The 12,502-nt window shown below is 33.2% G+C and overlaps 1 protein-coding gene across 12 annotated transcripts in view; it reads left to right on the top strand.

Moving 5' to 3' along the window:
* The window catches only part of WDR27 (WD repeat domain 27), a 292,990-nt gene that overhangs the window by 118,571 nt on the left and 161,917 nt on the right, over nucleotides 1-12,502 (top strand). For 11 of the 12 annotated variants that reach the window (XM_074188081.1, XM_074188085.1, XM_074188082.1 and 8 more), the window contains 2 exons: nucleotides 1,943-2,040; nucleotides 6,431-6,552. The exons of the other annotated variant lie outside the window; for it this stretch is intronic. In XM_074188081.1, the coding sequence (XP_074044182.1) occupies nucleotides 1,943-2,040; nucleotides 6,431-6,552 (220 nt within the window). The remainder of the gene's footprint in view (nucleotides 1-1,942; nucleotides 2,041-6,430; nucleotides 6,553-12,502) is intronic. 12 annotated transcript variants of the gene reach the window in all.

Genomic DNA, 12,502 nt, shown 5'->3' with positions numbered 1-12,502 from the left:
GTATACATCACATACTACTCTTTCCATCAGAAAAGAGAATAGCCCTTGCTACTATCTACCTGTTGTTGAATAGTAGCCTTTGCAGTTATGTTAGTCAGTCATCTCAAGTTCAAAATTCCATGCTGTCTGCTACTGTTTTAACACCAGCCAGACTCCTCCAACAGTTAGATTTGCAAATTTGTTGTTCCATAGATTCTTTGTCGGCCAGTAATACTTCAATCCCAGAATTTTTCATGAGCTTTGTCTTGAAGGAAATCTTGAAATTGTTAAGAAGCAAAAAAACAAAACCAAGGATTGGTTTGTCAGTCAGAATTGCCATATAATAATTATTTAGATTTTGATCCAAACATGTAAAATATATGAGATTAGTAAAGTTAGGGTAGATTATAAAGAAGGAACTTTACAATTATAATGCTTTATAAAAAGATGAACAATTATTTTTCTCGTTGGTGATGATCACTTTCTAACTCATTTTCTTAGGTTCCTCAAGCTCTCCCACTTTTTTTCCTACTCATTTTAGTTCACTTGGGAATATTCATCAATCAGGCCAAGATAACTCCTTAGTCCTTCCCCACACATATATCAAGTATAGTCAGTTATTCTCTCTGTTAGAAAATAATCCTAATTTATGTATGTGCCACCTGTTTTTTCTTTCTTTTTCTAACTGTTCATTTACCTATTCAACTGCATCCAAAGATAGTTTCCAGCAATCATTTTTTGTAAGGTTTTGAGTTTTATATTCCCTGCCCCCCCGGCTACTTCCTTCCCCCTACCCCCTGACAGAGAAAAGTCTTAATATAGGTTATATATATGTAAGAAGAATCAGAATAAAAAGGAAAATAATGCCATGAGATGGGAAAAAACGTAAAATATAGGACAAATTTCAAAAATAGAAAATAGTAAGTCTTGTTCTGCTTTCAGACTCCATAGTTCCCTCTGTGGACATGGATGCATCCTCCATCACAAGTCCTTTAGAATTTCTGAGATGAGTAATTCACTATAGTTGATTATCACATAATGTTTCTGTTTATGTATATCTATGTATCTATGTATCTATCTATTTAAGTGTTCTTCTGATTATGCTCACTTCACTCACTTCACTCAACTTCACTCATGCAAATCTTTCCAGGGTTTTCTTGAATGTCTCTCATGATTTCTTATAGAACAATAGTACTCCATCACATTCATATAAAACAATTTTCAACCATTCCCTAATTGATGGGTATCCCCTCAATTTCCAATTCTTGGCCACTACAAAAAGAACTGCTATAAATATTTTTATACATTCTTTATTCTTTCTTGTGAACTCTTTGGGATACAGACCAGTGTAGTACTGCTGTATCAAATAGTATACCCAGTTTTATTCCTCTTTGGTCATAGTTCCAAATTGCTCTCCAGATCAGTTCACAACTCCACCAATAATGTATTAGTGTTCCAGTTTTTTACAGCCTCTCCAACACTGATCATTTTCCATGCCACTTATTTTTCAAAACCAATCTATGGCTTCTTGTACATTCTTTAAATTATCTAAGATTTATCTTTACATGGAAACACAAATTTCTCCTAATCTTGGGGACTCATTTGGGTGGGTGGGAAGGCAATCCTAATGCAGATTTATTCAATTCTAAATTAATGGAGGAGGAAATTTTCTGGGCAATGAAGGGGGAAATTCCATTTGTGATATATACATATATATATAAAAACATATACAAGTATATATTTTTTAGAATTTTATTCTTCCCTCCCTTTATTCAACATATTTTCTTTGGGTAAATATGAATACTTATTTTAATTGATATTGTTATAATTAACCAATATAATAAATCCTGCTTCTGTATTTCTTGTAGTATTAAAAATAATACATATATAACTATTGAGATTTAGGTTTAATAGAAGGCTAGCAGCAGCATAGGTTAACTGGAAGCATTATTGTCTTTTGCAGATATAAACAGAAGAACAAAGTCAAACTTGTCAAGAAGTTTTCTATGACATCAACCATAGAGATCACCAGTCTTTCAGCCGTAAATGATTTCTATTCTTGTATCCTTTTATTATATATATTTGTTCTTCTATGAAAATTTAATCATTTTGATTCTCTCTTACTAGTGATGGAGGCTTAGTTTTTGACTTTTAAAGTTGTAGTTGAGTTGGACTAAATTAAATCTATTCCACTAACTCCAAAAACTCTACCTAACATTGATCAATGATCATTTTTCATAGCTATAATGGATTAGTTTCCTGGTTAACTTGGTCAAAAAGAAAGCCATATAAGAAGTGTTGTAAAATATACCCTCAAAGATACACTTGACTATCAAAGGATGTTGATCAGCTACATAGCAAATGGAAAGGCTAGAAGATGGGCAGACCCATTGAGGCATTGTAACTCACAAAATACTAACTAAATGGATAAGAGGAAGGCTTCTGTCATATTGAGAGGATCCTTTATGGATGAATGAATGAAATCAAATGTATGCAAGGATATAGATAAGAATCCCTATTGAATCCCACAATATCCAATTTGGACTGGACTCAAGAGTCCATTAAATTTGTGTACAAGAGGGGGCAGCTAGGTGGCACAGTGGATAAAGCGCTGGCCCTGGAGTCAGGAGTACCTGGGTTCAAATCCGGTCTCAGACACTTAATAATTACCTAGTTGTGTGGCCTTGGGCAAGCCACTTAACCCCATTTGCCTTGCAAAAACCTAAACAAAAAATTTGTGTACAAGAGTACAAGAATTCCTTTACAATGAGAGGGAGAAACAAGGAAAGGGAAAGAACTTGCTAAGTGCCAAGCATTTGATCCTCATAACAACACTGGGCATTATTTTTAATCCTCATTTTATAGTTGAAGAAGCTGAGATAGACAGAGGCAATGTGATTTGCCTTGGATCACATAACTAGTAATTATGTGAAGCTAGATTTGGACTCAGGTCTTCCAGATCAGGCCAAATGCATTATCTACTGAGCTACCTAGCTGTCAATCATATCACAATATTAACTCACATTGAGCTATTATTAGTTATTATTATCAATCCTTTAAACCACCTGAACATTCTCTGATGATTTGCTGTTTATATCACCCACTTCTTTATATCACCCAAGAATATGAACTTGTGATTATCCTTTTTAAATGAATTCTTTGTAGATGTGATCCAGTGGTTTAATTCAATATTTATATTTTTACATCATCCTTTCATCCAGTGTGACAAACATAACTTATATACCTTTATCTAAATCATTTATAAAAATATTGAAAAACCCAGGACCAAGAATAAATCTCTCAGACATTCCTCTAGATAGCTTCCAAATTTTTAGCCATTTGCTCTTTAGACTTTTAATTTACATAGAGCACCTCTTTTTCTGGGCAATCACTTCTGAACTGACACTCTTAGGTCACACCAACCAACGGAATAATTATCCCAAGATCATGTAATGTAAAACTTTACTTTTGAGTGTCCACTTTTGATTTTATCTTTATTGTTGTTTTACATACTTAGATCAAAACAAAGCTATGGCATTCAAACCTGAGGTACACTGTCCTTCCCACAAATATATACAGCTTCAGTGGGAGGAATTGGCATCCAGAGTATATATTGTATTAGTAAAGAGGTACACACATAGTGAAAGAACGTGACCAAGGTAACTTACTCCTTTGGCACTTTAGGACTCAGAAGTCATCTCATGGTATTTTTATGCTACTACCATTCTGTGAAAGGTTTCTCTTTGAGCTATTGCTTCTCAAGGTTCCTGGCACTTGTACTTCTTTTCTCCTCTCTACAGTTTACCTCACCTCCTCAGATATAGTCTGAGAATCTGCTCTCTGCTGTGCAGAAGTGCCTATTGTGCAAGTTGTTATGTGCAAGTTGCCATTGCCCCTGGTGGGCAGAGCCTAGAGAACTCCCTACATGTGGCATTCTGTAAGAGGCACAAAGGGAAAGGCATTGAGTACTTTACACTCAGGACTACATTCTTTCTTCATAGCTGACTCACTTTTCATTTCCAAGGAGAGATTATTCCCTTTCAGTTTACAAAAATGAATCTCTATAGAGTTTTGTGAAGAATTTATTTGCTTTTTTTTTTTTTTATAGATTTTTCAAGGCAATGGGGTTAAGTGGCTTGCCCAAGGCCACACGGCTAGGTAATTATTAAGTGTCTGAGGTCAGATTTGAACCCAGGTACTCCTGACTCCAAGGCTGGTGCTCTATTCACTGTGCCACCTAGCCGCCCCTATTTGCTTTTTAAAGGCCACCAAGGTAAGGTAGATCATTCAGTAAATTATCTTCCCTATACAGTCAATAATCAGTTTTTGCAAGGGTAATGTTCCTAGAAAATGATGCAAAAGGAAAAAAATACAAATGTTGATGCATTGATCCTATGGAAAATGGGGGTTAAGTTCCCTTGACCACCAAAAATTAATCTTTCACCAAAAAGTGCTAAAAATACACTTTTCTTCATATAATTGTTTATAATAAAAACCAATTCTGATAGTATGCCCTTTTCCTAATACAGTAGTACAAAGTTTGTAACTCAAGACATTCTAGCACAATATTTATATAACAACTTTGTTTTCTTACTAAGCCATATTATTAACTTTGAAAGATTGGCTTAGGGCCTGAAGGACTTGCACTAAACTTGGGAGCATAATTGTGACACAAAATTTAAGTTTTAAAGGTAAACAATGAAAATAAATAAATTTACAGGGAGGGCTTTACAACATTAAGGTGAATAAGACCAGTGAAGCACTTGGCAGTAAACCAGTTCTGCAAACTTATGTGCATTTTTTTTCTGTACTGCACCTAGCCATGAATATGCATTATTATCAATTGCAAGTGATAATGAAGTTACTATTAAAATCACATAAATGTTTAAAAGTCATGAAAGTTAAATACACAAATGTTAGAGATTGATTGTAATTCCACTGAATTGATTGAGGAAGTTTTCATAACTCCTAAAGAAGCAATGGAATATATATAGTTCTATACCCATCTTTTATAAACTGTAAATAGATTGCTTCTCATTTTACATCTTTTGCTATCGTTAAGTAGCTCATGTAAGGTGTATGATAGTCAAAGTCTCAAATTCTTTTTTTTTTTTTTTTTTTTTTAGCTTTTTGCTAGGCAATGGGGTTAAGTGGCTTGCCCAAGGCCACACAGCTAGGTAATTATTAAGTGTCTGAGACCGGATTTGAACCCAGGTACTCCTGACTCCAGGGCCGGTGCTTTATCCACTGCGCCACCTAGCTGCCCCTCAAATTCTTTTCAAAGTGTGAGTGCCGTTATTGGATATCACATAATGCAAAACTCCTCATTATTTTTGCTACTGGCCTCTTACATTTTCTAATTTCATTAAGTGGTCTTAGGAGTGAGGGAGATAGTAGAGTCAGTTGATTAGTCTGCCTTTTTAAAAACCTTCCCCACTACACAAGTAATCTTAGTTATTCTTTCATTTAAGTTTTTGAAATCTGCTCTCCCCAAATTTAAGCATCATCTAAGACTATGCATAGTTTAACTCTCACCATCACAAAATCTAAATCTAAAATGGAGCTCACACTTATGCCCCAATTTTTTCTTTTTATTTGAGAAAATATTTTTTTAGGCTTAAGGGCTTACATGCTATCTACCAGACTCTATATGAGATATTGTATTAGGTGTTGGTGTTATACTTATTTATTTATTTATTTATTTATTTATTTTAAAATTTTAAGGCAATGGGGTTAAATGAATTGCCTGAGGTCACACAGCTAGGCAATTATTAAATGTGCAAGGACAGATTTGAACTCAGATACTCTTGACCCCAGGGCTGGTGCTCTATCTACTGCACCTGCTAGCTATCCATGTTATACATATTTATAGAGGCAACTAGGTGGTGCAATAGATAGAGCACCAACCCTGGAGCCTGGAGGACCTGAGTTCAAATCTTGCCTCAGATACTTTACACTTACTAGCTCTGTGACCTTGAGCAAGTTACTTAGCCTTCATTAGCCTGCATTCAGGGTCGTTTCCTATTTCCTATTGTCTTGAACTATATCTGACCACTATACTTAGATGGCTTTGGAAGATAAAGTGAGGCTGGTGACTTAGCACAACCCCATCACTCAAATCCAATTCTTATGCTTGTAATGGCATCATCTCCCAGATGTCATGGTCTTGGAGAATGAAGTACAAACATTATCATCACATATTGATAGTAGCAATAAGTAGTTGGAAAAGATAATTATTGTTTATTTCAAATTCATTCAAAGTTCATTCTTATTTAGATAAATTCAGAAAAATCATTATTAAAATGATAATCTACTTTAGTATTCATCTTTGTTTTCAGAAATACTTATTTCAAAAAAATTGGGAAATTGTTCAGTTTCAGTTAATAAGATCTTGAGGAACTCCCTTACCTCAAGAACTAACATCTTATAATCTTAACTCAGAATATTGTAGACATTGTTCTCACAACTGGAAGTAACAGAGCATTGGAAGTTTTTGATCTCAATAAAGATTGCAGTGCAGCAGTGATCCCAGATATTCATTCAAGATCAGCATATCAGATATGCCAAAACAAAGTAAGTACTTTTTTAGGAGTTTAGTTTAATTTATAAAATAGTAGGGCCATATATATATTTTAAAAAAGTACTTCTCAAATACTTTATATCATTTTACCTAATTATGACTCTTGATCAGTTGCACATCCATGGAATTGTCTCATTAGCCAGTTCACATTTTCCCATTATTTCCACAAGACTAACATGAGATCCTTTATTAAAAGTTTTGTTAAATATAGATAAAGTATATCTGCAACAGTTTTCTGATCTACCAGTTCATTAAGAGTCAATTCATCTGAATTAAGTGACTTGAATTCAGCAAAGGCAGCTACACACTCCTATTATCTTGAATATCAACTGTTTTCAATATTCAATTTGTTCTTCCCAGTGCAAAGATTATTTTTCATGGTATAGAAAATAGAAACAAAATACTGTTTGAGAAACTCTAACTTAATCAGTTATCCTTTCTTCATCTACCTTAGGAGGAGTCCAGTCCCTCTTTGATTCTCTTCTTTTCCCGATATAACTTGTGTCCCTTTTGGTTATCCTTTGCTTTTCTTGACAGCTTCAGAAAATTCTGAAATTTAGCTCTTGTAAAAAACCAGTTCTTAAAGGGTCATCCTCTTGTTTTGTATTTGACAGTCATGAGGTCCTTAGCTCTTGCCTATCTCTAGTTATCTTGTCTTTTAATCACAGAACACAGTTATCCTTCTATGCCTTGGCATGGTTCTAAGGCAAGGTTCAAAAACCTCTTTAACCCTGAGGGCCATCAATGGGGATAGACATTACCTGATAGTATAGTTAACAGGCCTAAAATATAAAGAAATGGAAATGAAAGAGAGAAGATGGAGGAGAGAATGAAATAAGAGAAGAGTAATGAGGAAGATAAGGAAGAGAGTAGAAAAAGAAGGTATATATATTAGTGCCATTTGAAGTTCCTTCAGATGTAATGTCAAAAGCTGCCTGTCTTTTAATGATGGTAAATAAAAAAGGATATTTTTCTTTATAATTTGGGAAGTTGTTAGGACTGAATACTTAAATATATCTTCAATGGATCTAATATCTTATCTATTAGGTATTTTCTTCAATCTTTAATTATGGCAAACCATTAATACCTTCTCATTCAATCCAACTTTTATCTATATCCTACTGTTAGTCTTCCAAGGAGGATTCATACAACATTCTGGAGGTCTTCTTCTAAAGGTTTTTTTTTAATTTTTATTTTTTTGCAAGGCAGTGGGGTTAAGTGGCTTGCCCAAGGCCACACAACTAGGTAATTATTAAGTGTCTGAGGTCTGATTTGAACTCAGGTACTCCTGACTTCAGGGCCTGTGCTCTATCCACTGTGCTACTTAGCTGCCTCCTAAAGTCTTTTTATATAATTTGGGAATCAGTGCGTACCATGACAAGCCATCTGTTATTCCTTACTCTTACTCTACTAATCTTTTCTGTTCATAAGTTTCCTAGATGTTAATTTTGTTTTTACAAGGCAATGGGGTTAAGTGACTTGTCCAAGGTCACACAGCTAGGTAATTATTAAGTATCTGAGGATGGATTTGAACTTAGGTCCTCCTGACTCCAGGGCCGGTGCTTTATCTACTGTGCCACTTAGCTGCCCCTGGATGTTAATTTTTATGCCACTTTTTGCATGTAAACCAACATTGTTATACATGATCACCATATCTCTCTACTGCTTTTTTGAGTTACTTACTTTTTCTGAGAAATTATATTGACAAATAATTCAGTCATATAACAACATTCAAAAAATTCTGGTGTCATAAAAATGATTTTTTGTTTCATCAAGCAGTCTGAGATTATTGGCAGCATTATATGTTTTATCTAAAACAACCTGGCTTGGAATCTTTATCTGATTTACTTTTGGCTTCATTTTTTATCTTATTGTTTGTACAAGATATTTGTACTGATGGACTAGGCCAGAGGGATATCCTTCCAGCTTCAAGATTATAATGTAGACTTTATGCTTTGTAAATTTTCTTTATGCTTTGTAAATTTTCTTGTTTTTTTCATGTGAATTGTTTTCTGAACTCATTTTGAGTAGTTTGTAGGACCCATTCATGAAGCATTATAGTACCCCTGGACTTCATGCTATCAGCATAATATCATCTGTAAACATGACCTCACCATCTGTAGGAAATACCAATTACATTTGATTTTTTTCCTGTATATTTTTCATGTCAATGACTTACATATCAAAGACTTTTTTTTGGGCTGGATCTGTCAATGAATTTATGATTTTGATATATGTATGAGAGGTAGGTTGTTGGATATCTCTCCCATGAATATGTTGATTTAGGTTACATACATTTGTAATTTATGTTACATTTTACTCTATTGAATTAATTGCTTTAAAAATGATCAGCAAATAGTAAATGGTACAGTTTTGTATTTTCAATACTTTTCAGATAATTGTCTAACTATTAAGATATGATTCATTGTAGAATGTTGTAGAATGTTCCCTTACCATATTTTTAGGAAAGATACTCTATGTATATAAGTACTTTTTTTCTAATAAAGATTTTTGTAGAGATGAGAAAGTAAGTATATTTAAGTAAGCATTGATGGTTATCTTAATTTCCTTTTCCTGGCAGTGATATAATTTTTTTTCTAATCAATAGATAATGTTTCTTAGATATTCAGTAAATGCATCTTCCAATGTTTACCAAATTCTGATGATTCTTATATAGTTTTTTTCTATATGTACTTGATCCCAGTCTAGTTACTTTTCTTGTCTTTGACTTCCTCAATACTATTTCTTCCTCTTAGAATCTTTCTAAAATTGAATATTGACCTAAAAGGGTCATAAGAGAATGTTACAGATTTCATCCTGGGATTTGCCCTGTTCCATCTTTTTTTAAAAAAGTAATTTGGATGATAATATTGAAATTTTACTATCAAATTTACATATGATATGAAGCTGATATGGATATGTAACATATTGGTTCACAGAATAAAATTCCAAAAAAATCCTCATAGGTTAGTTAGGGGTGAACCTGATAAAATTAAATTTAGTAGGGATAAATTCAAAATTATGGGTTCAAAAATGGGTTCAAGGGGCAGCTAGATGGCACAGTGGATAAAGCACTAGCCCTGGAGTCAGGAGTACCTCAGTTCAAATCTGGTCTCAGACACTTAATAATTACCTAGCTGTGTGGCCTTGGGCAAGCCACTTAACCCAATTTGCCTTGCAAAAACCTAAAAAACCAACCAAACAAAAATGGGTTCAAAAAATCAACCACATAGTTATAGGAATGGGGGAAATATGGCTAAATGCTAGTTCATATAAAAACTTCAGTTGTTTTTATTGGATTTCAAAATCATTATTAGGCAATAGTTTAAAATGACAATTCAAATAGGAATTTCTTTCTTAGACTGCATTAATATAATTTTGAAGGTGGTGATTATTCCACTAAATTGTGAGTTTTGGGGACTGATTGTCACATTTATTTTTTTAAATTTTAATTTTTGTGGATATCTTTTGTTTTTATATTATTACTTTTGAAAATAACTTCTTTCTTTCTTCAGTAAATCACCCCTTAAAACAAAATTGAAAACACACACATACAACATATCAACTACAGCTTTTAGTTTATGCAATATCCCACACCTACACTTCCTGCCTCTACCACATGGAGAGGGGAAGTCATAATTACATAGCCTTTAGTTTTAAGTTTTTGTTGTTCTTTTCAATTATGTTCTGCTTACATCTTTGCTTCAATTCATATGTAGCAATATCAGTGGATAGAGAACTGTCCTCAAAACTAGGAAAGATAAGGATTTAAATTCTGACTTTATACTACTTTTGTGAGCTTGAGAAAGATATTTAACCTCTTAGATATCTGGTCAATTCTCTAAGTCTAAAAACCACATGTAGAGAAGGTGCCAACCTATATTGCTACAGGAAATTTCCTTCAAAATTTTCACATTTGCTATTTTTAAGGCACAATCATATTTTATTTTATTTTTATTTTTTTATTGTTTCCTTTCTTAGTTTTTGCAAGTCATTGGAGTTAGGTGACTTAAGTATCTGAGGTCACATTTGAACTCAGGTCTTCCTGATTCCAGGAAAGTGCTGCATCCACGGTACCACCTTGCTGCCCTACAGTAACATTTTATTACATTCTTGTATCACAATTTGGCAAGTCATTTCCCAGTTGGTAGGATTGCCACATTCTAGAATCACATGATAACTTTCTAATTTATCTTTTCATATTCAAGGGTCTGCATTTCATAATCCTACAATTTTAGAAAGGACTTTAGTCATCATCTAGTGACTTTCCTTCAGTCACAACAGTTACAGTTGGGACTAAAGCACATAGGCTCTTATTTCCATGTCTTGCTCAAGGCTTTTCTTGACTGTGTATCTCAGGAATCTTCACAGCTCCAGGTCTTCCAAAATGATGATAATGTTTTTCTGTCATAAACTAATGATATTGATACATTAAAATCCATACTATTACTCTTTTCAATAAATAGAATGTATCTAGTAAATGATATTTCTGATAGCTCATGATATCCTTTTTTGGAGAAGTTATGTGTGTGTTTGCTTAAGTGACTTTAGTTAAAAAAAAATTCTCTTATACCTTTTGTAACAGCTTGTGTTTCAGTTGTCAGTCTGAGTCTACTTCCATTCCAAGTTTCCTTTCAGTGGTTTTCTGAGAATGTTTTGGGAACCAATGTAGGAGCCTCTTGAATGATGGGTGATATATTAGGGAAAATATTATTGAGGTTTCTTATAGGAAAAATAGTTGTTTCACTTCCTGAAAATAAAAGTCTGAATGGTATATAATGGAATGGAAGGAAACATATAAGCTTACAGAGGCTGTCTTCAGTGTTTTAATAGCTTATTTTTGAACATCTTTTAAATATTTGTCCAGTTACATAGTGGACATCAAAGTTCTCAGCTTAACCATAGCCATATGGGAGTTGCTGCTCATGTAGTCTCAACTGAACTGAACATGAGAAGCACACATTGTAATTGCATACAAATGTTTTATTTCCAGTAAGATGTAAAATAGGTCATTTTTAATTACTTTTAAGTGTAGTAACCTTGTTAGTCATGTACCAATAATAGAATTCCTTGAATATACCAGTATGCCAGCTCTAAAATGTTGTTTTTTTAATCCTATAAAGTTACCTTAAGTGTGTAGGAATAGCAGAATTTATTTTTTCATTGTATTGTGTCACTAACTAGAGAACCATATACTTGAACTTGTAACAATCATATTTTCCTTTTCCCCTCCCCAAATACAGCAAGAATAATGCACATTTTGATCACCTTTTATGGTGACTCACTCTTGAAAAGTAGTAGATTCTTTCATGACTAGACAGACAAGATTAGACTACAATAAGAAAACTAACTAGTTTTTTTATTAGCCATAGCTTCTAGGACTGAACAGGTTACTGTTGTTCTCTTCCTATCTAAAATGCACTCTATAGACCACCAAGTTTTTACCTGATTTCTGTTGTATTCCCCCATTCTGAATTTTCCAGGATGTTCTCAAATTTGAATGTTTCACCTATATTTCTTCACAATATCTTGGAAATTCCAATGTTTGGCACAATAAACATTAAAATAAAACTAAACAAAAACTATAATAAAAGAATAGCACAATTAAATTTTAAACTGTGCATATTAGGTTATATAGCATGTATTTTTTCAATTTTTCAATTTTATTATCCCAATTATATATAATGATAGTTTTTAGCATTCATTTCTGTAAAGATGGTGTTAACAGTTGGCCATAGACTTTTAAATCATAAACACATGAATAACAGCTTGGAACAGCAAAGCAAAATTGACAACACATATCAATTTTTTAATTTTCCTACAAATTCAAATATACCACATTATTTTACACATGAGTTACAATTTGAAATACTCTAACATAAAATTCAGTGTCAAAAATTATGTCTTTTTATAGCACATAATTTTGGAATCATAAATTTTTAC

The sequence above is a fragment of the Macrotis lagotis genome, chromosome 5, assembly GCF_037893015.1.
Source record: "Macrotis lagotis isolate mMagLag1 chromosome 5, bilby.v1.9.chrom.fasta, whole genome shotgun sequence".
NCBI classification, from domain to species: domain Eukaryota; kingdom Metazoa; phylum Chordata; class Mammalia; order Peramelemorphia; family Peramelidae; genus Macrotis; species Macrotis lagotis.
The sequence above is the reverse complement of the archived record's forward strand: the minus strand, read 5'-3'. Positions and strand labels throughout refer to the sequence as shown.